Source organism: Muscardinus avellanarius (genome assembly GCF_963383645.1).
Source record: "Muscardinus avellanarius genome assembly, chromosome: 10".
Lineage (NCBI taxonomy): Eukaryota > Metazoa > Chordata > Mammalia > Rodentia > Gliridae > Muscardinus > Muscardinus avellanarius.
In genome coordinates, this window is record NC_137796.1 from 9,455,268 (window position 1) to 9,479,463 (window position 24,196).

Genomic DNA, 24,196 nt, shown 5'->3' on the forward strand with positions numbered 1-24,196 from the left:
TGGCCCCTAGTAGTTCATAGAACACTGGGACAGTTAAGTATGGAAATAACTAATAACAGGGCCAAATTCTGGTGGGAAAATAGGAGCTACTCAAGTATGTCCATTCCAATAGGAGCTACTCAATTGTGTCCATTCCAGATAGGGTACTTTATGCACAGTACTCTAAGCAGTAAAAGGAGGGGGGGTGATTCAGAACAATGTTGGACGACCCTAGCTTGAACCTTTTTCAGATAGACTCTTGGGAAGAGATTGGGTATTTCTTAGCTCACTGCTTTAATAGGTAATGAAACGGGCTCTTTGATTAAAAAGAGCTATGTCATATTTAGTTGCATTTTTTCACTTATTTAATATCCACTGAGCAAGTGCTATTTACCAAGTGCTGTGCCAAGGGCTTACAGTGTACAGATGGACTAAAGTTAAGATGTGATCTCGCTGTTATGGAAAGTTTGATCTGGAGGAAGAGTATGGCATCATCAGAGAATCAGGCAAAGGGGGCATCAGTCACATCATGGAAATTACGAAGGAGAGGTCCATGGTACCAAGAGAGCTTAAAACCAAGGGAAAAACCTAGTTAGGATGCCAGAGGAGGCTTCCCTGAATGATGAATAAAAGTTAATAAGGCAAGCCAGGTGTGGTGGCACACACTTATAGCCCCAGCATTTGGGAGGCTGAGACAGGAGGATCGTGGTTCAAGGACAGCCTCAGGTACTTAGTGGGGCCCTTTGAAACCCAGTGAGACCCTGTTTCAAAATAAATAATCAAAAATAGGGCTGGGGGTGTAGCTCGGAGGTAGAATGGCCCTGGGTTCCATCCCCAGTACTGCCAACAACAACAAAAAGAGTTGACAAGGCAAAGGAAAATGGGAAATCATTCCAGATTGAAGGATCATCTTGTGTAAGAGTCCCGTGGCATCTGTGAATGGAACCCAGGCTAGTGTTGGAGGCATGAGATGAGCAGGGAGCAGGCACCCAGTACAGCAGGCAGCTAGAAAAGCAGGCAGGATCTAGGAGTCAGGCCTTGAAAACTCTATTAATTGTTCTCATAAAAAAAAAAAAAACATGAAAGCCATTGGGTATCCCAAACAAAACATCATTGTATATAAGTGTTGAGTAAGTAACTATTATTGTAGAGGAAAGATGGTACACAGAAATATACCAGATAGAAGACCTAGGCTTGGCTTATCATAGGGCAGATTAAGTAGGATTTGTTGACAGATTGGATACAGGAGAGTCTTAGCTTGAGTTTACCTAGAAGTGAGCCCCGAGACAAAGATTCAGGTAGTTTATTTCGACTATATAAGGTACATTGGTGTGGGAGCTGGGAAATGAGATGAGAAAGGAAAGACAGCCAGTAAAAAAGGTATTAATCCAGCTACCACAGCAGGTAACTAGAGCTTAGTCTGCTGGGGAGTGAGTACAGAACTCAGAGTTAGAATTATCCCACCAAGGGGTGAAGATGCTGGGCTATTGAAATACCAACTCCCATCAGCCACTTGTTTATATGGGGGCATTCATTCCCTGACACCTCCAGCTTCTCGCTGAGAACCTGGGGGATGCTTCAGGAACAGCGATGCAAGTACTGGCTGTTGGAAGCAGTCTGGAGCTCACTGTGAAGATGGGCTCCTAGGATATGGTCCTAGGTGTCCTGTGTTACAGAGTCAGAGTGACAGCAGACGGTATCAACAGCAACTCAAAATGTTGAGCCCAGCCCGTGAGACAAGAAACATTGGAAAACATTGCATGCCGGCACAACTAGGCTTTGGGAATTCCAGGGAGGCACAGTCTCAGCTTTCGTGGCACTTACGAGTTTAGCAACTCAGCTCAATTGTAAGAAAACCCAAGGATGTGTCAAAGAGAAACGTGACCAGCATGAAGATGTGAGAGGCCAAGAAGAATTGGTGTGTACGTGTGTGTGTGTGTGTGTGTGTGTGTGTGTGTGTTGTGTGTATGTATACAAGAACTTTGGTCCTAAGAGAGGTGACCACTAATTCTTTGGTGTCCAGATGAGGCCTCTAAAGTATTACTGTCCAATAGAAATGCATAGCAAGCATTTAAATTTAAAATTTTCTAGTACTCATAATTAAGACAGTATGAATAAAGATAATTACTTAATTTATGTATTTATTTTGGTACTATGGATTTAAACCAAGGGCATTCTACTACTGAGATACACCCACAGAACCCTCTTTTTTCCTCTTTATTTTGAAACAGGATCTAACTAAGTTGCTGAGGGTAGCCTCAAACCTGCAATCCTCTTGTGTCAGTCTCCCAAGTACTAGGATTACAAGTGTGCATGACCATGCCTGGTTAAATTAACTTTAATACTATATTTTATTTAGCCCAACCTCTCCATAATGTTATCATATCAGCATGTAGTCAACACTGAGTTCTTGAAATGTGGTGTGTATTTTACCCTCATGATATCTCAAATCAGACTAGCTATGTTGTGTCTAGTGGTTGCCATCTTAGAAATCACAGACCCAAAGTCATTAAGATGGCTTAGCTCAAACCCCAAAACTAGCCCAGATTTAAGCACTATCAGCAATTTTGACTGGGACTTAGATAGGCTCACTTTGGCTTTGATTTACTAAGGCATCCGAAAAGAGATGTGAATGACATATAGGTTATCTAAGACTTATGTGAGTTGGCCAGGGTCTCCAGCATCCCTTTTTCCTTGTGGTTGTCTGTAGAGGAGTCATAGAGGCAGCTGTGAAAGGGGCAGGGTGAGAAGAGCTAGGCAGGCAGGAATCCTTTCCCCTTTATCCCCTTTATCTAGCAGAGCAGCTCCATTTACATATGTGGCTGGCACTGGGCTTCCCAGTATGCCAATCTTCTTTGTTGTCTGGGGCTGCCTCTCAGAACAGAAGTCAAAATGCCACATGCCCATTTTTTCTCTTTTTCTTGCAACTAGCATATGGCCTGATCGGTCCCCTGGGCCATACAGCTAGGGATAACAGCAGAATCCTAACCCTGGATTTTCTGTAGACCTATTCTGTGTTTAAAAAAAGAATAGATTGAAAAGCCCCCATGAAAAGGAATGAGAAAAGAGAAGAGGAAGAGTGTTAAATAATGTAAAGATCTGTACTTGTGGTGTGCTAGGACACTTCAGAAGAGAGTTATGGAAATCTTTCTAAGTGTGCATGCTAGGGAATTGTATTCTAATGGTTGGAGGTATTTCATAGAAACCTCCATCTCAGAAACAAACATCTAGGGAGGGACTCCAACACCCTCAGGGCTCCCATTGCTCCGGTTCCATTGTGGGCATTGACTGTGTTCTTCTCTCTCATTGCAGACAAACTTTCTCTGTTTCCCAGGGCAAAAAATGACCCACAGAAACCCACATATGATCCCCTCCAGAAACAGAAAGCGTCTGGTGCCGCTCAGTCCTAATTCCAAGGGGATTTCTGAAGGTATAAATCGGATTAACTGAGTCCCGGCTGGGTGCCAATCCCTGGACAGTCAACAGTGCCTGTTTTATGTGTATCCTGAGATGGGAGGGAGTACTCCCCATTTCATACCTCGAAATGGGGAGCTGTTTAAGAAGGAAGGTGAATACAGTCCTACGGGTATGTTAATAAACTACTGAAAACTTAAGATCTTAAAACAATGGGAATGGATTATTTCACTGACCCCACAGGCCAGAAACCAGAAATACAACCAGTTTCAGGAGAGGGCCCTTCCTGCCTCTTCCAGGGTCTGGTGGCTCCTGCTGTTGCTCGGCTTGTGTTAGCCCCACTCCAATCCGTGCCTTCATTTTCCTGTGACTTTCTTCCTTATTGTTTCTGCATCTTCATGTCTCAAATGTCCCTTTCTTTTCAGTTATCAAATTGAGGGCCCATTCTAAATCCAGGGTGCTCTCATCTCAAAATCCGTAATCACATCTACAAGGACTCCATTTTCAAATAAGGTCACATTCACAAGTACTGAGGTCAGGATTTCTATCTTTCTCTTTGGGGTCATGGCCCAATTCACTCAGATGGATTGATGCATGTTTACAACAGGCTAGGAATTCTAGCAAAAAAGATTCCACTATCTTCAATTTATCGTTCAGTCTGATGTCTGGCCACAAGGATTGATAGTCAGAAAGAAAAATGTTGGCAGCTTCTCAGAATGCCTTTTGGGGTCCATGGAATGTGGCAGATTTAGAAGGAAAAACGTAAGGCTGGTGGAAGGAAAATGAAATGAGCCCAGGGCAAAGAAACATATATGAATTGATAAGGGAGTAGAAGAAAATAAGCAGAAGGAAAATGAAATTTTCAGACTGATGATAAGTAAAAAGAAAAACAACACAAAAATGATACTGACGGCCACGATAGAGTAGGAATAAAAGCTTAAGATGTAAAGAAGGAAAAAGAGGACAGTTATCGTCAAGGAAATCTCAAGCCAAGTCTATATCTATCAAATAAAAATGCACAGACTCAAGTATCAAGTCTTAGAAAAGGACCTTGAAGATATGTCACAAAATATTTCTCTTCCTTCCAGTTGTAACTGGTGGGACCTCTGTCATGACAACCACTGCTTAAACTAAAATAAAGACATATTTCTACCAATTATTGGCCAACTAACCATTCAACTCAGGCTTGTTGGGCCAAAATATGTCCCAAACATCTATTTTCTGGAATAGTTTAAAGTTTTTAAGAATTCTCAAAAATTCAAACCATTTATTTAAGTTAAGATCAAAGAAGTCATAGATTACTGGTTATTAAATGAGGGGCTACCTTCAGGTTTGTCATTGATTCCTGGTCCATTTAGAAAATCTTATAAATTTAGGCCAGTTATTTAGGTAAGACCATGCAAGTCATATATTGCCACTACATTAGGGGCTACACTGGGGGATTGGCCATTGATCTCTGTTCCATTCTTTGGAAAAATCTCATAAATTTTGGCCAGTAATTTAAGTAAGATCAAGCAAGTTGTAGATTATAATTATAGAAGGGGCTCCCTTTGAGCTGACCACTGACCCTTGGTCCATTTGCCTGAAACCTGGGGAAGTCAGACTGAGGATGTCTTATTGTATCTGGATATGTTCCTTCTGGGTCAAGACTGTGATAACCAAAGAAATATACCTAATACAGATATGCAAAGGGGTGCGATGAAGTAGTGTCCATGCTTTAAAGTGGGGATGGTTGAAGAATGAATGGGTAGATGAACTGACCTGCTACATTTGAGCCATGTTTAACAATGGAGGTACAGGGATGTGACTGGGTGCTGGGGGCAATCATAATTCTGAATAGAATGTCACCACTGACCCCATCAGTGGCCCCAAATATGCCACGGCTAAGACAACTGGACTGTGTAATGATTGTCCCGGAAATTTCATCAACATCTCATGGTATTCTCAAGAAAAAAATTGAGAAAGAGAAAAAAAGAAAGAAAAAATCCCTTGAGTTGTATTAATCATCTTGTTTAAGGGGTCGAGGAATGTTTCCCTATCTTAATGCTTTAGCTGGAAATCTGGGCTATGACCGAGTTGTTAAATTAACAAGTTCACCAAGACTTTCATTTATTAATTGGTATGTTCTATTTTAATTAAAATCACCCCAATGTGCAATGTCAGCTGAAAAAGCTGTAGGATATGATTCAGGTAAAAATAAACTCTGCACTCTCCAGGTTATTAACCTGGGGCTGCTTTACCTTCTGCAAGTGGTGATTCGAGGGAAATGTAAATTTAACCTTCCATGTCTGCCTCTGCTTGGAATAAGTCGATATGGTAAAGAGAATATGAGCTTTGAGATGCATACCTTTGGGTTTGAATGTTAGCTCTGCCATTTAAGAACCGTATGACCACAAGCAAATATTTGACCTCTTCAGTTTTCATAACTAAATGTAGGAATAGTAGTACTCACTGCAGAGAATTGGAGTGAAAGTCTGAGAATAAAGTAGGCACTTAATAAGTGTTTATCTCCATCATCATCACCACTGTTCCACTCACCTGGTTGGTAGTGTCTCTACATCCATCAATCAGGGTCAGTTCAGTCATGATGTACTGCTGGGCATTAATGTCCTTCCTTTCTTTGTGGGGTTGTCCCTATCATATGACTGTATTTTTTGAATCTTTTATTTACCCATAAGTCAAACAGGTGCACACTATAAGTGTACCTTGGGATGAAAACAGTATCTTTCTTTTTGGGTATGTGTATTTTCAAATGGCTACCAACTTAGCAGGAGGTAAACACTTATTAAGTTGTTTGGATCTATCTACATAATACATGAAATTGTTAGGTGCCTCTTTTGACACAGATGTACTTTGAAAAGATTACTGAGATGTTAAGTGCTCTGTGAACAAAAAAAGTGCTGAAATCCCTGTTACAGGAAAATAATAAAACCTTGTTATAGATACCATTATATGATAAACACCTATTATTTCCCAGGCACTGTTTTGAGAACCTTGGAGCTTTAGAAGAAAAAGGTCACACACATTACCTGAAAGCCCAAAGATGGAAAGTTTATTTCTCCTTGTTATAAAAGAGGAAACTGAGTCTTAGGGAGAAAGGGTCACTTGCTGAAGGTCACAGAACGGGTGATAGGGAAAAGGGTATTCATACCTAAGCATCTTGACTGCAGGCTCAGGGCTATTAGCCACTTCTTTGCCAAGGCTATGAAGCTGCAAAGAAGAGAGTTAAGCTTTCTGGATGGCAGACTTTGTTTATAAATTTAGGGGTTAAGAGAGTAGATGCTTTGAGCTGTCCAGTAGCCCACATGGAGTTCTGCCCTTGAACGAGCTCGCAGGTGACTACACCTGCCAGGTGGCCCACGACAAGCCAGATGGAGCCTTCTCCAAGGAACTGGTTTCTGAGGCACCAAGTTCTCTTGCTTTTCTCTCTGCATCAATCAATTCTAACAGATGGTTCTCCTTCCAGTGATGGCAGGATGCAGACCAGCAGGTTTACAACCTCTCCCTTTGGAGGTACTTAGCTGTGTGTGCTCCCCACTGGGGCTGATTTTGTTCAGTAGTTTTTTGTGGATTCCCTGAGATCCATACTTTGCCAATAACTTCCTTCCATTTGATCCAGCTTTGATGTTTAATTAGAACCCTGACGAGATGTCATAAAATGTATGACTAAATAGACAGGGGGAGGTGATGCCTCCATTGCTAAGTACCCAGCACTGTGAACTGGGTATCCACAAGTGTCTCTCAGACTAGATGTCAGCTGGGCCAGCTCCTCTCAGGATTCAGGCAGGTCTGTGCAGTTTTCATAAATGAATAGTTCAGAAGTGTGACTTTATGCACTGCCAAAGAGGTCAGCCATCTACCCAGCAATTACGCCACTGTCAGGCAGTAAACACACATTTGCAAATGCCTCTCTAACTGGTGAGAAACCATTAAGGCCCGTGCACGCAGGCTGGTTACAGAATGTTAATGGAGATGCTCGCCCAACATCTGCTTTCGTGGCTCCAGCCAGAGATGGGCAGTTGAAACACTTCTGGGTATACAGCAGAGGATCAGATGTCGGCCTCTGCCAATTTCCAGAAAAAGAAAACTCAGCAATACTGGACAGTTGCATGGCAGATCACTGGGTTGAGTGTGGGCATCGTGTCCTCAGATCCGGCCAAATCTTACTAAGAATGGTTTGGCTCGCTACGAGTCTAATCACGGTCCGCAGCAAGATGTGAAATTGGCGTCACAGAGCTGTGGCTGTACTGTTTCAGCACTGGCCTCTCTGACCTCGTGCACAGTGATGAATTTCATAATTGAACAATGAAATCCCTGCTGACTCCAACGCATGACAGTGGAGATGCCCAGAGAAAAGGGGGTGGTTCTTTGGGCATAAAAGTCAGAAAGTTTGTCCTTTTGACTTTCCACTTGTGGCATGTGTTTGAAATCAGTGTTTTTCTTGTTTTTTTTCAGGAGGTTTTTCTTTACATACTTTGGTACATTGTAGACTCACACTGTAATGTAGTTTAGAGTGGTGGCGATATCCATGTACACAGTACGTACCATCTTGAAATATATATATGGCTATCTCTCCCAGTTGGTAGGCATACAGGCTTTTTGTGTTCTTTCTCGATTTCAGCTGCTCTGGATGATGTCTGCTGAACTTCAACATCGTCCCTAGGCCAACCTCTGTATATGTAACAGAACCTAGAGGTCATGAGCCTCGATGGGGATGCAAAACTCCGTTTGCAATGCCTCATGCTTGAAATAATCTCCATCTAGCCATTTTCAAGTGTTACAGTGTATTATTTAGGGGTATAGCAATATTGAGACAAGCAGGGCCCCAAATTATAGCGGCAGCGAGATGACAAAATTTGACTCTTCTCTCTGGTGACACTGAAGTGAACAGCTCATGCTGGGAGGCTGCTTTGCTCCCCACAATGATTTGAAGACCCCAGATCTGGTGTTGGGGATGCAGCTCAGTGGTAGGGCAGGTGCCTAGCATGTGTGAAGACCGAGGTTTAATATCCAGCACTGAAAAAATAAAAGTCTATCATTAAATCAGATTCATAAAGTCATGTGTCATGCTATGTGGAAGGTAGAGAGAAGAATGAAAGAGAGAAAGAGAGAGAGAGAGAGAGAGAGAGAGAGAGAGAGAGAGAGAGAGAGAGAGAGAGATCATGAAATAGAAAGGACACCAGTAGAGAAATAACCAGGGAGAGGGTGGAGGGGAAGGAAAGGGAAGGTACTGGGGAATTAAACTGACCAAACTACATGCACGTACAAAGATGGAACAAAGAATCCCAGTATTATGTGTAATTACAGTGCACCAATATGGTTTTCAATTTTAAAAAATCCCCACGTCAAGGACCCAGTGCCTGTCATCTCTGGTTTTGTCACTGCCCCATGATGTTTCCTTACCTATATGGTCAAGATTGGGTTGCAGAAAAGCCCATATACAGCTCACTGGAGGGTCAAGAGGGGAGTTCCAAGAGAACTGGCTTCTCTCTTAGACAGTACATGACCTACAGGTCATGTTCACCTATGTCACATTGGCCTAAACTATACCCTGGTGGCCCTGTTAGTGGCAGGGGATCCTGGGGAATGCTGTTTCTACCTGGGAAGCTGGGACAAGGCTTAGAAACTGCTGTCACAGAAGATAGCCAGGGTAGGTTCTGGTGGCTGACCCAAAGTTTTTTTTTATCATATATAAAAACAACAGATTAAAAAATACATTGCCTCTTACAAATAAATGACACATGATTACATATTTGACAAGTATTTATCAAGTGCCTGTTATGTGCCATAGGCTCTTGCCTTGATGTGTAAAAAAAATTCTCACACGTGGTAAAGGACACTACACAACACTTTATGTAGGTTTTTTGCTTTTTTTTTTTCATACTGGTGATGAACCTAGTGGCATACTACCTCTGAGATATGTCCCAGTCCTATTTTATTTTTTGTTTTGAAACAGGGTTTTGATAGGTTGCTGAAAGTCTCACTAAATTGGTGAGGCTGGTCTTGAACCTGCAATCCTCCTGTCTCAGCCTCCCCAGTACTGGGATTACAGGTATGCACCACCACACCCAGCTATTTTTCCACTTTTGCAAGATGTCTACTTTTCCAGACAACAGAAGGCAACTAGAGAAAACATCAAAATTTTACCTTCACGATACACGAAAAATATACACATCTGTCCAATTCCAATACCAGGTGTTATTGATCTGAGCATGTGCACACATAAAGACATCTTGAATAATGTTGAGTTTTGGTCTCATAAGTCATAGCTTGCTGGTAGCATATTTATGAAGGAAGGTCTTTTCACAAGATGATATTAGATCATCGAGATTAAATTCAATCTCAAAGGTGGGTTTTTCCCTCAAGATAATTAAGGCAACCAACACAGCAATTTTTGCAGTCATCCCGTTGATTAGGTAAGTCACACCATCTTCAGGGTTTGTGTACTTGAAACAATGAATAATAGAACAACGTCCAGATTTTATGAAGTAGTGCCGGTGGTAGACCTTCGGGTGTAGGAAATAGTCCAGCGGCACCAGGAACACATCCTTAACTTCATCAGGATTCGGCTGGGGATGGAAGCTGGGGTCTATAAAACCCACCACCGGGGTTATCAATGTCTCTTTCTAAAAGCAGAAAACAAACAAAAAAACCAAATTAACCTAAAAGTATGGTGCTTTAGTTTTAAATGTTAAAAATCTCTGCTACTTCTATGAAGGTGAGGCTGGTCTTGAACCTGCAATCCTCCTGTCTCACCCTCCCCAGTACTGGGATTATAGGTATGCACCAGCACACCCAGCTATCCATCCATTACAAAACCATCCATTAAAAAAGTAATGGAAAAGCCCAAACCATCCATTACAAAGGTGGGTAGTAAAGGGGGTAGAATTTGCTCCAGAAGGAAAGTTACATCCCCCATGTAACCAGGGTAGTTCCTGTCTTGCCCGAGGTGGCATTCATGAGATGACTCTGAAAAGGGAACCTGTTGTGAGCATGAATTGGTACGATGGTTTGGAAGAGCCATATGGCAATACTATAATACTTCCCACTTTGACCTAAGAGTTGCATTTGTGCGAGTATAATTGCATTAAAAATTCCTCCCAACAAGGAGTGATACACGAACAAGGTGTAGGCATTAAGGGCAACGACTGCAATCTCACGGAGAGGTTGATCTCTATAATTTGCCTTAGAGGTAATGTCCATTAACTCTGCAGCTGATGGAGATTAACATTACATCAGCTATAGTGATAGCTATAGACTGGATACGGTGTGGCCTTTAAAAAGTATTTGATAGAGCTGGGCGTGGTGGCGCACATTTGTAATCCCAGCATTTGGGAGGCTGAGACAGGAGGATCGCGGTTCACGGACAGCCTCAGCTACTTAGGCCTTTTTCACCCCAGTGAGACCCTGTTTAAAAATAAAGATTAAAAACAGGGCTGGGGGGGGGTATAGCTGAGAGGTAGAATGCCCCTGGGTTCCATCCCCAGTACCTCAAAAAAAAAAAAAACACTCTTCCCTCTTGGTAAAGACCAAGTTGTGTTCTTTTATCAGCAGAGAAATGATATAATATTAACTGTGGTATATTCTCATTTATGGAAAAAATACATATAGATGTGTTGATAAAAATCATGTGCTTTATATACATGTTATTAGATATGTTATTTTTCATAACTCAGCTGTTTATATCATGGGGAGGAATTTCTGTGTACAACTACAAGTTCTTGAGAATGTGTATGAGCTCTGTGAGATGAAAAGCCTTGGGATTCTCCCAGAAATTTTGAGCGGCCTGGGCTGAAGGTAGGTTCAGGAGCTGCTAAGAGATGCAACCTCCAGTTGGAAAGCAAGCAAAACGTGGCGTTCCCAAGCCATCCACACAGAAAGAGGTTGGGGAAAGCTAGGGTAAGGGATGATGGGCATGGACCAAGGGGAGGTCCAAAAGGCTGCAGGAAATTCTCAGAGGAGGCCCAGGAGAGCTCAGAAGATTCACGGTACTAATGGTGAAAGCCTGTGCTTGCACTGGGAAGGGATGGTGGAATATAGACCCCGATGTCCCTAAGACAGGAAACCCGAGGCCAGAAGTCCCTGAGGGCCTCCCCTCACACCTGGCACTGGGCATACGCTGTCTCTGGGGCTGTGGTCCTCAGCTGAAGGCTTGGATGCAAGTGGTTTTTCAAGAAAGCATGCTTAGGAGGAGCTGGCAAGAGGCAGGGGGGGGAATCCATGCAGATTCAGGAGGAAGGCAGGTGAGGGTACCATTGGAGTATGTTTCAGAGTGTAAACTACCCCGGGAGTGTGCCCCGGCTGGAGACCAGGGCACTGGGCTCGCAGGCTCCTCGTTCACAGGCCCTGGGCACTAGTTGAGGGCTGACCTGCCGGAAGTAAATTCACAGGGACTTCCGGCTCCCTGTGCAGGATGGACAGACCAAGGCAAGGCAGCTCAAGCTGCTGAAGGGCACGAGCCAGAAAGAAGGATACAGAAGAGCTTTCAGGAACTCAGAGGCAGCAAGAGGGATAGATGAAGGGGTCTGTACACATCTGCGGCTACTGCTACCATTTAGTGACCACAGCCTCTGAGCCCCTGCTCCAGGACCCAGCACCCTCCTTCTCTCTGATTCCTCACAACAGTCTGATCTCGAAAAAGCTTTAAAAACTGAAACCCAAAGCACCGAGAGACACTTGCTCAGGTCACAACTAGCTGATAGGTGCAGGGAGCAGGACTAGAAGATGGCCCATGGCCGTGCCCTGAGATAGAGCTTAAGGTCAGCGCTATCACAGCCCTCCAGCCGTGGCCGGATGCTGCTGGGCTGAGTGCCTTGGGCTGCATCTCAGACAGGGGAATCCTGGCCATTGCTGTACGGCTGGACTGCTGGACAAGTGTGTGGACATCTGACTTGATGGGACCGGGTCTGGCTCTCAAAATGGCTCATCGGAGTCAGTGGAAGTTGATGTTGGTGATGGTGGGGTGGCTCTAAGGGAGATAATGTTTCAGGACCAGATGTTTCTTGCAGATGGAAAGTCAAACATATTCACATTGTTTAAGCTTATAATATTAACAGAGGACTTTGGATATTTGTGGGTATAGCAGCATTTCTGGGCTATTTTATTTTTTTGTAAGTAAAAAAGGAGACCCATAGCAGACATTCTAGGACCCATAAAAGTCCACATCTTGCTCAGTTACAGAGCTGGAATCCTGTGGCGGGGCTACATCTGTGGGACTGGGGAAGAGACAGACTTCAGGGCCTCTGGAAGGAGCTACCCGCTATTAGAAACACACCCAGGAAGTTAAAACACACAGCATGTTCCATGAGATGAGGGTCTGGAGGAGAGTGGGTGAAATCATATGGGTCATATATCAAGAAAGAAGAGCAGGCAATGGTGGCACCTACTTGTAATCCCAGTGCTTGGGAGGGTGAGACAGGAGGGTCGTAGGTTCAAGACCAGCCTCGGCAACCTAGCAAGACCCTGTTTTGAAAGAAAAAAAAAAAAAGGTAGGACTACGGGTGTAGCTCAAGGTAGAATGTCCCTGGGTTTCATCCCCAGTAACACACACACACACACACACACACACACACACACACACACACACAACTCAGGGATATAGCTTGGATGTAGAATGCACACTTTAAAAAAAGAGAGAGGAAGGAAGGAAGGAAGAGAGAGAGAGAAATCTTATCATATGGGTCATATACCAAGAAAGGAGAGCCATCGCATAGTTACATTTTAGAGACCTTTGCAAAGAGAAGCGTGTAAATGTGTGACCAAAGGGCTTGTTGGGTGGGGTTCTGGGGGGCCACCGCCCACCTACAATGGTTATTATACGAGGTAAGAGAAGGGCCAGTAACACCCACCCAGGCTGAGAACACTCCAAAACATCTCCAACCACCACCAAATGTCCCCTGGAGGCAAAAAAAAAAAATCATTCCAGGTTAAAAACCATCAAATTAGATCATGCTAATAGGTGATAAATAAGTTATGTTTCTTGTAACACAGTTTAAAAACAAGTGAGAGCTAAAATACAAAAAAAGAAAAAATAATGTCCCCCCTTCGGGACTTTCAAACACAGGGCCACAGGACACCTTTCTTTCTGGAGCTTTAGCTCATTCTGATTTCTCAATAATGTCATTTTAGAAATCTGCCCCAGAGATGTTTGGGCCAAACCCTGAGTTTGTCCTGGTGAGCTCACAGTAAGTCAGATCTGGCTGCATCCACTTAATTCCTTTTGGGTTTTCTGCATATGATATATATATATATATATCGTCATTTTGGTTTATACTATCAAGGAAATCATGATTCACCCTGAAATATAGCTACAAGTAGCCACCATTTCCGAACAGCTTACCTGCTGGATTGCTGTGATAAAAAGCGGCTAAATCCCGTGGTGTGGACAGAATGAGTACCATCAGGGTGAAGGTGATAGGTTACTTCTCTCCAGGGGGATAAAGTTTGGTACACAGCACACTGGAGCACATATTACATTTTCAAGTGAATTCTCCAAATAAATATATACTGGAAAAAAGTCAGTGTGGACTGAATACTAAAGAAAGGTTTTCAAGCGCCTCTGAGGCTCTGTAGCACCTTGCCCACAATGCGCTGACAGAGTTCAATCTCCCAGTTCGGGGTGGGGAGAGAGCAGCTTGCTCCTGGCTACGGAGCCCACCCTGACTTGGCTTTATGGGCGGCACTCTTTGAGGTCACGGTTGGATGGATGTGGGATCCTGGGGGCAGCAGGACCCCTAGGAGCTCATGCGGGTTTATGGAAATTCTTACATCAAGCAGATAGGGCACCAGGCGGCAGATGACCTCCACTTGGCAAGGAAGGAGCCCCACTTCCTCCTGAGCTTCCCGGAGAGCCGTGGCGGTGTCATCGGGGTCCGCGGGGTCCCGCTTCCCTCCAGGGAAGCAAACTTCTCCAGGCGACCGCCTTAGCTGGACATTGAAATGACAGAGCTACAGTGTGCAATTCCAACTTTGGAACCATTTGTTCATTCATTGGACATTTACTGAACGTTTCTTTTTATTTTGTAATAATGTTCTTTTATTGGTGCCTTATAGTCTCACGTCCTAATGTAAATCAGTTGACGTGACATACAGGCACACCACCCTCGGTGGCTCGCCCTCCTCTGCCTCCCCATGACCCCAATACGCAGGACTGAGACTGATGAAATTGACATTGGTATATTCACATAGGTACACGTAGTCAATGCTAGGATTTCCACTGATGAACCTCAGTCTTCCCGTCCCCTTCCCTTAGAACACCTCCCCGGCTCCACTGGGGTTTCTCCTCCAATGTCTGGAGTCCCTCTGGTATCCCCATTACTCCCTAGCTTGCACATATTAGAAAAAGCATATGACCCTTCACTTGCTGTGACTGGCTAATCTCACTTACCATAATACTTTCATTGACCATTCCTGCCCTGGAGGTATTAAATGGTGAATAAGACCCCCCCCCCAATAAGTTTTTTCTTAAATACTTAAAAAAAATCTACAAATTTCCTTGATTCCTAATTTTTCTCTACCTGCTCCCCAAAGATACCATACACACACATACGGACTAATACTGATGGGGGAAAAATTCGAAAGAAAGAATAACATAAAGTGTATTAGCCAGGTGTGGTGGTGTACACCAATTCTATTGGCCAGGTGAGACAGGGAATTGCAGGTTGGAGGCCAGCCTCGGCAATCTAGTGAAACCCTGTTTCAAAACAAAAAAAATAGAAAGAGCTGGGAATGTAGCTCAGAGGTAGAATGCCCCTGGGTTCAACTCCTAGTACTAAAAACAAAACAAACAAACAAAAAGAAAGTGAGGAGGCACTATTATCCACACCGTGTATTTCTGAGTCTTTTATTGAGTTCTTTCATGTTCTAGACCTGCTGCTTCCCAAGGTTATTTCTCCCTGACGCCTCAGTCTTATAAGCTATTATTTTCAAGTGTTTTTTTTTAATGGACTGAAATTCACATACTATAGAAAGAAGCACTTTTAAGTGAACAGTTCAGTGAAATTCAACATATTTACAATATTTCCAGAGTAGTTTCACCGTCCCCAGGTCTTCACCATCCCCCACCAACGCACCCAGCCCCAGACACTTTCTGCCTCTGTGGCTTTGCATAGTTGTGACACTTCATGCAGATGAAATCCTGTGACATGTGACCTTCTGTGTCTCCCCTTAGCATGTTTCTGAGGGTCTTCTGTGTTGTAGTAGGTATCAGCACCTCCTTCCTTTCGTGGCTGAATGAGACTCCATTTTTTTGTTTATGGGTATCAGAGTTTGTCCATCCATTCACTGGTTGCCAACTACTATTATTATTTCCACTTTCAGACAAGGGAACAAAAGCTCAAAAAGGTTAAATGACCTGACAAAGTTCCTACAGTGCCACATCCCCGGGCAAGATCTAAAAAAAACACCAAAACTTTTATTGGTGTAGTACTGGGGATTGAACCTCATGGCATTCTACTTTGGAACGACACCCCCTAACCCTATTTATTACTATTATTATTATTATTTTATTTTGAAATAGGGTCTCATTAGGTTGCTGAGGCTAGTTTCGAACTGGTGATCCTCCTGTCTCAGCCTCTCAAGTACTGGGATTACAAACGTGTACCACTCTGCCAGGCCAAAACAACACATTCTAAAGTTCCTCTGTGCTGAAAACTCAGGAGAGCTTCAGAAATTGCTACAATAAATAAGTCCTCCTACCTCCCCACGTCAATGCTAGTTAGGAGAATACAGCAAGGAAGGTGGACGGGCTTGTTTCTCCTTTCTGGAACACTCTCTACCCACTGCAAGTGCTTCTCAGGACACACGGAGGACAGAGACCTAGTGCTACATCACCTCTACAAAAATACTTTATTGTTAGCCTGTTCAGGAGACAGGAGTACCTGCAAAACCTCTAACCTAAGATGAAAATTAAAGGCTTATGTGATAACCTTTGCATTGGCAAAAAACGCTGTTGTCCCAGTTACAGTGGACGGCAGGGCTCCTGCTAACGCTGAAGTCCACGTAAGGCCCACGATTACAACTCAAGGTAGTTGTGGCAAGCTCACGGAAAATCAGATCTGCCTATATCGGTGCAGAATTCAATTTGCTTTTCCTCCTTTTTTAATATATGGGCCTGATTTATAATGTGTTTTGAAATCTTCTCAAAAAGAATTCAGGGCATACCAATTCAATTCAAGTGGCCTCATCTACTTCTTCTAATTAATCAGGAAAAAAGAACAATTTGGATCCGTGAGAACTTTATTCTTATGCCGGGCGTGGTGGTGCATGCTTGTAATCCCAGCGTTATCGAGGCTGAGACAGGCAGGAGGATCATGGTTCGTGAATAGCCCCAGCTAGTTAGTGAGGCCCTCTGCAAATCAGTGAACCCTGTTTCAAAATAAAAAGAATAAAAAAAAAGGACTGGGGGTGTAGCTTGGAGGTAGAATGCCCCTCAGTTCCATCCCCAGTACTGCATATATATATATATATATATATATATATATATATATATATATTATGCTGCTGTTTGGAAGAAACCAGGTGCTTTTCTAAAACTGACTCTTCACAAACCATCAGTACCCAAAAGGACCCTAAGTACAGAAGCTCTCAATATTTTTTTTAATTTTTTCTTATATATAGTATCCATTTTTTATTAAATCAAACCTTATGACATTCTTCTCAGAGGCCGACAAAGGTCTCAGCCTAATTTCCTAAAACTTCAATCTATGTTTTTGTTCTTGGATTTTTCTCTTGCCCGTTTCAAGCCTTGGAAAGTGGGAAAGAGGAGGGGGAGAGGAGGGGAGGAGGAGGGGACGGGAGGAGGGGGAGAAGGCGATCCGGAGAGCGGCCGCCTCCTAAAAGCCACCAGCAGGTAGCTCTGAGGGTCTGAATGTCTGCGCGTGGTGCGTGATGGGGAGTGGGCTTGGTGGCTCTTTGCTGGGCACGAGCCCCGGGACTCTGAGAGGTGTCCCTTAACCAAGGTGGTCGCTTGGAGGAGTAGGAAATGAAACACGGGGAAGAGTCAGGATCAGGAGCACGCCCATCGCTCACTCTGAGCTTTTACTCTCCTAACCACGCGGCCGTTTCCCATCTCTTAAGGGATGAGGCCTGCGCTGGTGAAGAACTCCACGGGGCTGGCAGAGAGCACATATCCAAGCGGTAGAGACCAGTGGGCCATGCTGCCTCTCCATCCTCCAGGAGGAATCTCCTGGGAACCCCCCGACACACACACACACACACACACACACACACACACACACACACACACACGTGTGACCCCGGGAGGCAGGGGAGCTCCAGCAAGGCCCCAAAGGGAACTTCTTGTCCTGTTCCCCCAGCCAGACAGGACTCAAGGTCAGATTTAAGTAGATTTAAATCTTTTTCCCCCCTAAAGTGACCTTAACAATCAGTAGACAAAAGGTGCTCTGGATAAAGCAAAATCAGAGACATGTTTGCTTGGAGGCTTGGTCTTACCTAGATCTCCTACTTTATTATAGCTTGTCTGATAATTCAAACAGTGTATTTAATATGCCTCGCCTGGGCTTAATTTAGGCAGAGCTGGGAACACACCCCGGCTCCTTGGCCCTCAGCGAAGCAGCTCCCTCAGGAACGTAGATTTTCATTGTTGTGTTTGTTTGTATCACTGGTGCCTGTCTCAGAGCAAAAAGAATCCACGTAAGTCTACACTTAAGTGCCGGGAATGCCAGCTGAGCCCTCGGCTTTCTTCATTCACTTTTCCAACAAGATAACTTTTCAATTTTCTGTTTAAAGAGTCCTATTAGCTAGGGGTGGTGGTGCATGCCTGTAATCCCAATACCTGGGAGGCTGAGAAAGGAAGACTGCAGGTTTGAGGCCAGCCTCAGCAACTTAGCAAGGCCCTCAGCAGCTTCGTGACGGTTGCTGAGGGCCTCGAAATAAAATAAGTTTTTAAAAAATGGGGCTGAGGTTGTAGCCCAGAAGTAGAATGCCCCTGGGTTCAATTTGCAGTAACCCCACACACTTCCTTTGGCAGGTGAATAACCTAGTAATCACAACTTCCCCATCTCTTCCTGGGGAGCACCCCCAATAGCAAGGGAGGGTGACTACACCTGGGGGTGCAGGGAGAGCCAGGAGCCCCACTCCAGCCCAATGCCTCTTTCAGGTGAAATCGTGCACCTTAAAAGTTCATACCGATCATTGAAAACATATACAATAGTAATTGCTGGCGAGGATATGGAGAAGTAGGAACTCTGGTACGCTGCTGGTGGGATTGCACATTAATGCAACCACTTTGAGAAACAATGTGGTGGATCCTCAGAAGAAAGGGAATGAATCCACCCCAGGACCCTGCTATCTCGCTCCTGGGTATGTACCCCCAAAGAATCAACACCAGACTAACATGGCAATGCCTGCATATCTGTTTTTTTTTTTTTTTTTTTTTTTTTTGCGGGTCTGGGGGTGGAACCCAGGGGCATTTGACCTCCGAGCTACAGCCCCTGCCCTATTTTTTATTCTTAAATTTTTTTTTTTTTTTTTGGTGGTACTGGGGTTCCCGGAAGCCCTTATACCTCCGGGCTACACTCCCAGACCTATTTTATATTTTTGAAACAGGGTCTCTTATGCCAGCGTGGCTGGCTTCGAACGCGCGCGATCCTCCTTTCTCCGCCTCCCAAGCTCGGGGATTACAAGTGTGTGCCACCACGCCCGGCCTTTATTCTTAATTTTGAAACCGGGTCTCACTGAGTTGCAGAGGGCCTCACTAAGTAGCTGAGGCTGTCCGCGAACCGCGATCCTCCGGTCTCAGCCTCCCGAATGCTGGGATTACAAGCGTGCGCCACCACGCAAGGCTCATATCTCTGTTTAAGGCTGCACAATTCATAATTTCCAAACTACAGAACCAGGTGAGAAGTCCATCAAGAGATGACTGCATTACAAAACGATGAGATACATACACATTGGAATTCTACTCAGCCATAAAGAAGAATAAAATTGTGTCATGTGTATAAAAAAACAAATGGAACTGGAGAACATTCTGCTAAGTGAGATCAGTCAGTCAGAAGAAGTAAGAGGTCGGATGTTCTCCCTCACCTGTGGTAACTAGGAGAGAAACTGGAACACGGGATGGACTTTGTCTAGACAAAGGAGGAAAAAGCTTGGGGGAGGGAAGGAGGGGACCTAACTGAGGGGGAAAGGGAGCGGGGAGGAAGACTTCAAGAGAGGAACCTCCGTGGACACGCTGTACGTATACAAGCTTATCCAAGCCCACCTCTGTGCTGAGCTCGGGAAGGTAGGGAGGCAGAGGGAGTGGGGTGGGAACTGGGAGAGGGCTCGGTGAGTGTGTGCGCGTGTGTGCGCGTGTGTGCACGTGTGCCTCTATCACCCTGAACTGCATCAGGATATACAATTACAGGGCCGGGCGTGGTGGCGCACACTTGTTATCCCAGCATTCGGGAGGCTGAGACAGGAGGATCGCGGTACACGGCCAGCCTCAGCTACTTAGTGAGGCCCTCTACAACTCAGCGAGACCCTGTTTCAAAATAAAGAATATAAAATAGGGCTGGAGGTGTAGCTTAGAGGTAGAATGCCCCTGGCTTTCATCACCAGTACTACAAAAAAAAAAAAGGTGTATAATTATAATGTACACACACACACCCTGCATGCTCCTAAAACCATGGTTCTTGGGAAGGGTAATCTTCTTCCTCTACATCCCAGCCAGGCTAGTGAGCAATGTCTGGAGACATCTGTGGTCATCACAAAGGGTGTGTGTGTGTGTGTGTGTGTGTGTGTGTGCCTGGCATCTAGTGGAGAGAGAACGAGGAATATGTTTATCATCCCAGTACACAACAGGACTCCACAATGGTTATCTCGTCTCCAATATCAATAGTACTAAAGATGGCTGACCCTTCTCTTAAAATAACCGCAATCAACTGCAGGCTGAATTCCGTATTTTTCTCTCCAAGAACATGCCCAGTTTTCCTGTGTTTTTTTTTTGTAGTTCTCCTCCAATGTCATGAGTTTGCAAATCCACTGGAGAAACATGGTCTCCGACTGTGCAGGAGTTACAAAACTCCCCACAAATATCCTGCCAGAGCTCCGCAAAAGCCTCTTGTCCACCTACCTTCTCTGACCGGAGGGTGAACAGCAGGTGGAGCTCCCTCTCTTTAACCAGCAGCGGCAAGAGGATGGAATATTTGTGAAATGGCAGGTGGGCATATTTGGTCCCAACATCGAGCTTTTTCAAGCGGGCCTTCGCATTGTCTACCAAATTGTCTCTGAAAAGGAGACAAACATTTCAGTGGCTAGAGTTACAGCAGAACACTCCTATTTCTATGTTTCTGCTTTTTGTGGACCTCAAGGTTTAAACCATTTCTGAGTCTCAATGTATTTGTCCGTAACAGGGCAGAAATCGCAGTACTTAAACAGCACTGGTTTTAGTTAATACTGAACAAACCAAACAACAACTACTACTGAATATGCAACTTCACTTGAAACTTAAATATAAAATTAAGCAATGGTAATTTTTTTCAGTAATGCAATAGTCCAACTTTGAGATCTATAATTATATTCGGACTGGGCAGGTTTGCTGAAAGTCATTGTAAGGTTAGAGCACTTTCTCTTACCTGGCTCATTATAAGGTTGGACCATTTTCTCTTACTTGGCCCATAAGTCTTCTAACAGTAGTCTCCACACTTGAAAGGTTATACAATCACCTGGAGGGCTGCTTACTACACAGGCTGTGGGCCCATTCTTAGCACTCAGTAAGCCGAGGTCTGAGAATTAGCATTTTATCAGACACACAAGAGACAGTGCTACTGATCCTGCCAACCTGGAGAATATATTTTAAGAACCATTACTTGATCCTATGCAAGAGTGTAGATTAAAAATAAAAAAGGGTGCCTTTTTCATGAGGATTTGCTTCAGCCCTTTGGACAGGTGTATCTGGTCACGAGTTTGGGTACCAGGTTGAATAATGTTCCCTCCCAATTCACATGCACTCAGAACATGACCTTATTCGGAAATAGAATCTTTGCAGATGTAACTAGTTAAGGATCTTGTGGTAAGACCACTCTGGATTTAGGGTTATCCCTAAATCCAGTGGCTGGTATTCTTCTAGGAAGAGAGGAAGATACAGAGAGATGCAGATGGGGGAAAAAAGCCCAGGGAGATGGAGGCAGAGACGGGAACAATTCTGTTGCAAGCAGAGGAACGTCAGGAGCCACCAAATTCTCAAAATGGCAAGGCAGTGTCTCCTGGAGACTTCCGAGGGAGAGTAGCTCTGACAACACCTTGACTTTGAACTTGAAGCCTTCAGAACTGAGAGCGAATTTATTGTTGTTGTTGCTATTATCGTTTTAAGCTACCCGGTGTAGAGTACATAATTATAGTAGCTTAAAAAAAATGAACACACGTGTTTAATTATTCTGTAGGAGGGCTATATGGCACGGTGAGCAAAATCGGAGAATGAAGTCAGCCAGAACTGGTTTCTGTTACGGTTTGAAATGGTGGGGTTCTTTTTCTTATTCAACTAAGGTTGGTTGAATAGAAAAATTAACGGGCAGCTCAGTGCAGCTTTAACAAATCTTTATTACAAAATTAGTAGGAAATAGATGAGTAGGAAAAAGAGAAGAGAAAAAAAGCAGCGTGCTGACCTGCATGCTGGAGAGCCCGAAAATGGAACCCCGGCCCCTTTTGGGGACCCCAACCCTTAAATAGATTTTGTATTGGTATCTTTCTCATCAGCGTTACCAAGGCAATGGGCTAGTTACTTATTCCTTAGCCAGGTGGCGCCTCTTTGTCTCCGGACAGCACAGGTACTAAGGTGCAAGGGTCAAGAGTCTACCTAGCCCTCGGCTCTATTGTATTGGGCAGTATTAGTTGCTCATCAACTAGGGTGCTTTGAAGCCGCACACAAAGTTTGCCTTTCCTATGCCCAAGCCGGATCACAAAGGAGAGGAGGTAAACAGAGGCACCGGTTGCCTTTATTGTAATTTTAGGGCATATGGCTTCAGTTGACTCTTAAGGCCTTTACTATAGGTTAATGATTAGAATGAAGGGCAAAGACAGAGAAGACCTCTGCCTTGTAATCACTCCCTGCCTGAGCGCCTGCACAGCACCTGAGCTCTGACTAGATTTTACATTTTGGAAATTATCAAAGCAATTTTCCAATAACAGCACATTAATACATTTTGATGGCTCTTCCCAATACTGGTACAGTTTCCAAAGTGTAGGGAATGACCTCTCTGAGCCTCCGCATCTGGGCCATGCCTGAGGCTGTTTTTGAAAATTTAAAGCTCAATGAACGAGGACCTGTGTCAAAAATGTTAGAGAAGAAATTATTTGGAGATGCTTGCTATCTTTTTCTTTTCTTTTCTTTTCTTTTTTTTTTGTGGTACTAGGGATGGATCCAAGGGACATTCTACCTCCAAGCTATACTCCCAGCCTTATTTTTTATTCTTTATTTTGGAACAGGGTCTCACTGAATTGCAAAGGGCCTCACTAAGTAGCTGAGGCTGTTCTCCAACCGTGATCCTCCTGTCTCAGCCTTTCCAATGCTTGGGATTACAAGCGTGCACCACCACACCTGGCTTCTTTCGCCTCTTTGTTAATGTGGCAGAGGGCTTGCTAAATGTGGTCGGGTAACACCAGTGGATTTCGAAAATGACCCAGTGTCCTGAGAGCAATTACTAATAAAAGCTGGTCTGGCATCGATGCTCACAGGCCCCTCTCCAGAGACAGGAGCTTGGAACCTGGGGACTGGCTGCAGTGCGCCTGGGCTCTACCCAGAGCAGCTTTTAAGAAGCTCCCAGGCCGGGCGTGGTGGCTCAGGCTTGTAATCCCAGGACTTCAGAGGCTGAGACTAGAGGATCACAGTTCGAGGACAGCCTCGCTACTTAGCGAGGTCCTCTGCAACTCAGTGAGACCTGGTTTCAAAATAAAGAAAAAGAAATAGGGCAGGGTGTGTAGCTTGGAGGTCGAATGCCCCTGGGTTCCATAAAAAAAAAAAAAAAAAAAAAGAAAGAAAAAAAAAAAGAAGCTCCCAGAACTGACCCGAGGAACCAGCAAAGTCCAAGTCTGCAACAAACGTGTCTGTCCACTGCAGGGCCACCATCAAAATGTCCACAACAGATGTGAGCAGGGCTGGGCCCACACGCACCCCTGTTTTTCTTATATAACTCTTTTCCAATTTCTTAGAACTGCTGTATTGATGCACTGTAACCGCACAATCATATCGAGTTTAGTTGACAGATGTGTGTAAGTAGCTCCCCGTGTATTTCTGCCTAGATCCGCCGGCTCCCTTTGCCTCCCTTTCCAAGGGCTGGGCAGGTGGTAAGCTGGAGGTTGTCCGGGCTCAGCGAGGTCATATAAATGCAAGCCCCAAGGTCACACTGGAAGGACCCGTCTTCAAGGGTCCTGAGGTCTAGCCATGAAGACGCGTTTTGCAGAGGTGGGAGGGGGTCTGATCGCCAGGTTACAGGAACGCCCTGCTGCCTCCTGGGCCTTTGGAGAGGGCTCGCAGTACTGGGGCGATGGCGCTGCCCGGCAGGCCAGGGCCCGAGCCAGGCCCCGCAGCTGCACGCCCGGCCCCAGCTAAGGGGCCTGGAAGGCGCCGCGCCATCAAGGCGGAGCTAGGCCAGCTGGGCAGCCAGGGGCCCCGAAGGCTTTACCTGACTCTCCCCTGGGGCTGGCAAGGCCGCGACATGGTCCCGAAGGTTTTTTTTCCTGTTCTGAAACTCCAGAATAGCGCCCCGCCTAGCGAGCATGCGCAGAGCAGCCCTGGGTGGGGGGCTGGCTGAGAGGCGGGGCGAAGCGCGGAAGAGGAAAGGGGCAGGGCTAGGCCAAGGAAGGG

The 24,196-nt window shown here is 44.8% G+C and overlaps 1 protein-coding gene across 1 annotated transcript; it reads right to left on the reverse strand.

Annotated features, from left to right (window-relative positions):
• Nucleotides 1-9,656: 9,656 nt before the first annotated feature.
• On the reverse strand, nucleotides 9,657-23,458 carry NUDT7 (nudix hydrolase 7; the record flags this gene model as incomplete). The annotated part of the gene is made up of 5 exons (XM_080703467.1): nucleotides 9,657-10,019; nucleotides 14,161-14,319; nucleotides 20,468-20,621; nucleotides 21,005-21,119; nucleotides 23,398-23,458. The coding sequence occupies 5 exons, from the start codon at nucleotides 23,456-23,458 to the stop codon at nucleotides 9,657-9,659; spliced, it is 852 nt and encodes a 283-aa protein (XP_080559593.1).
• Between the last annotated feature and the right edge of the window lie 738 nt (nucleotides 23,459-24,196).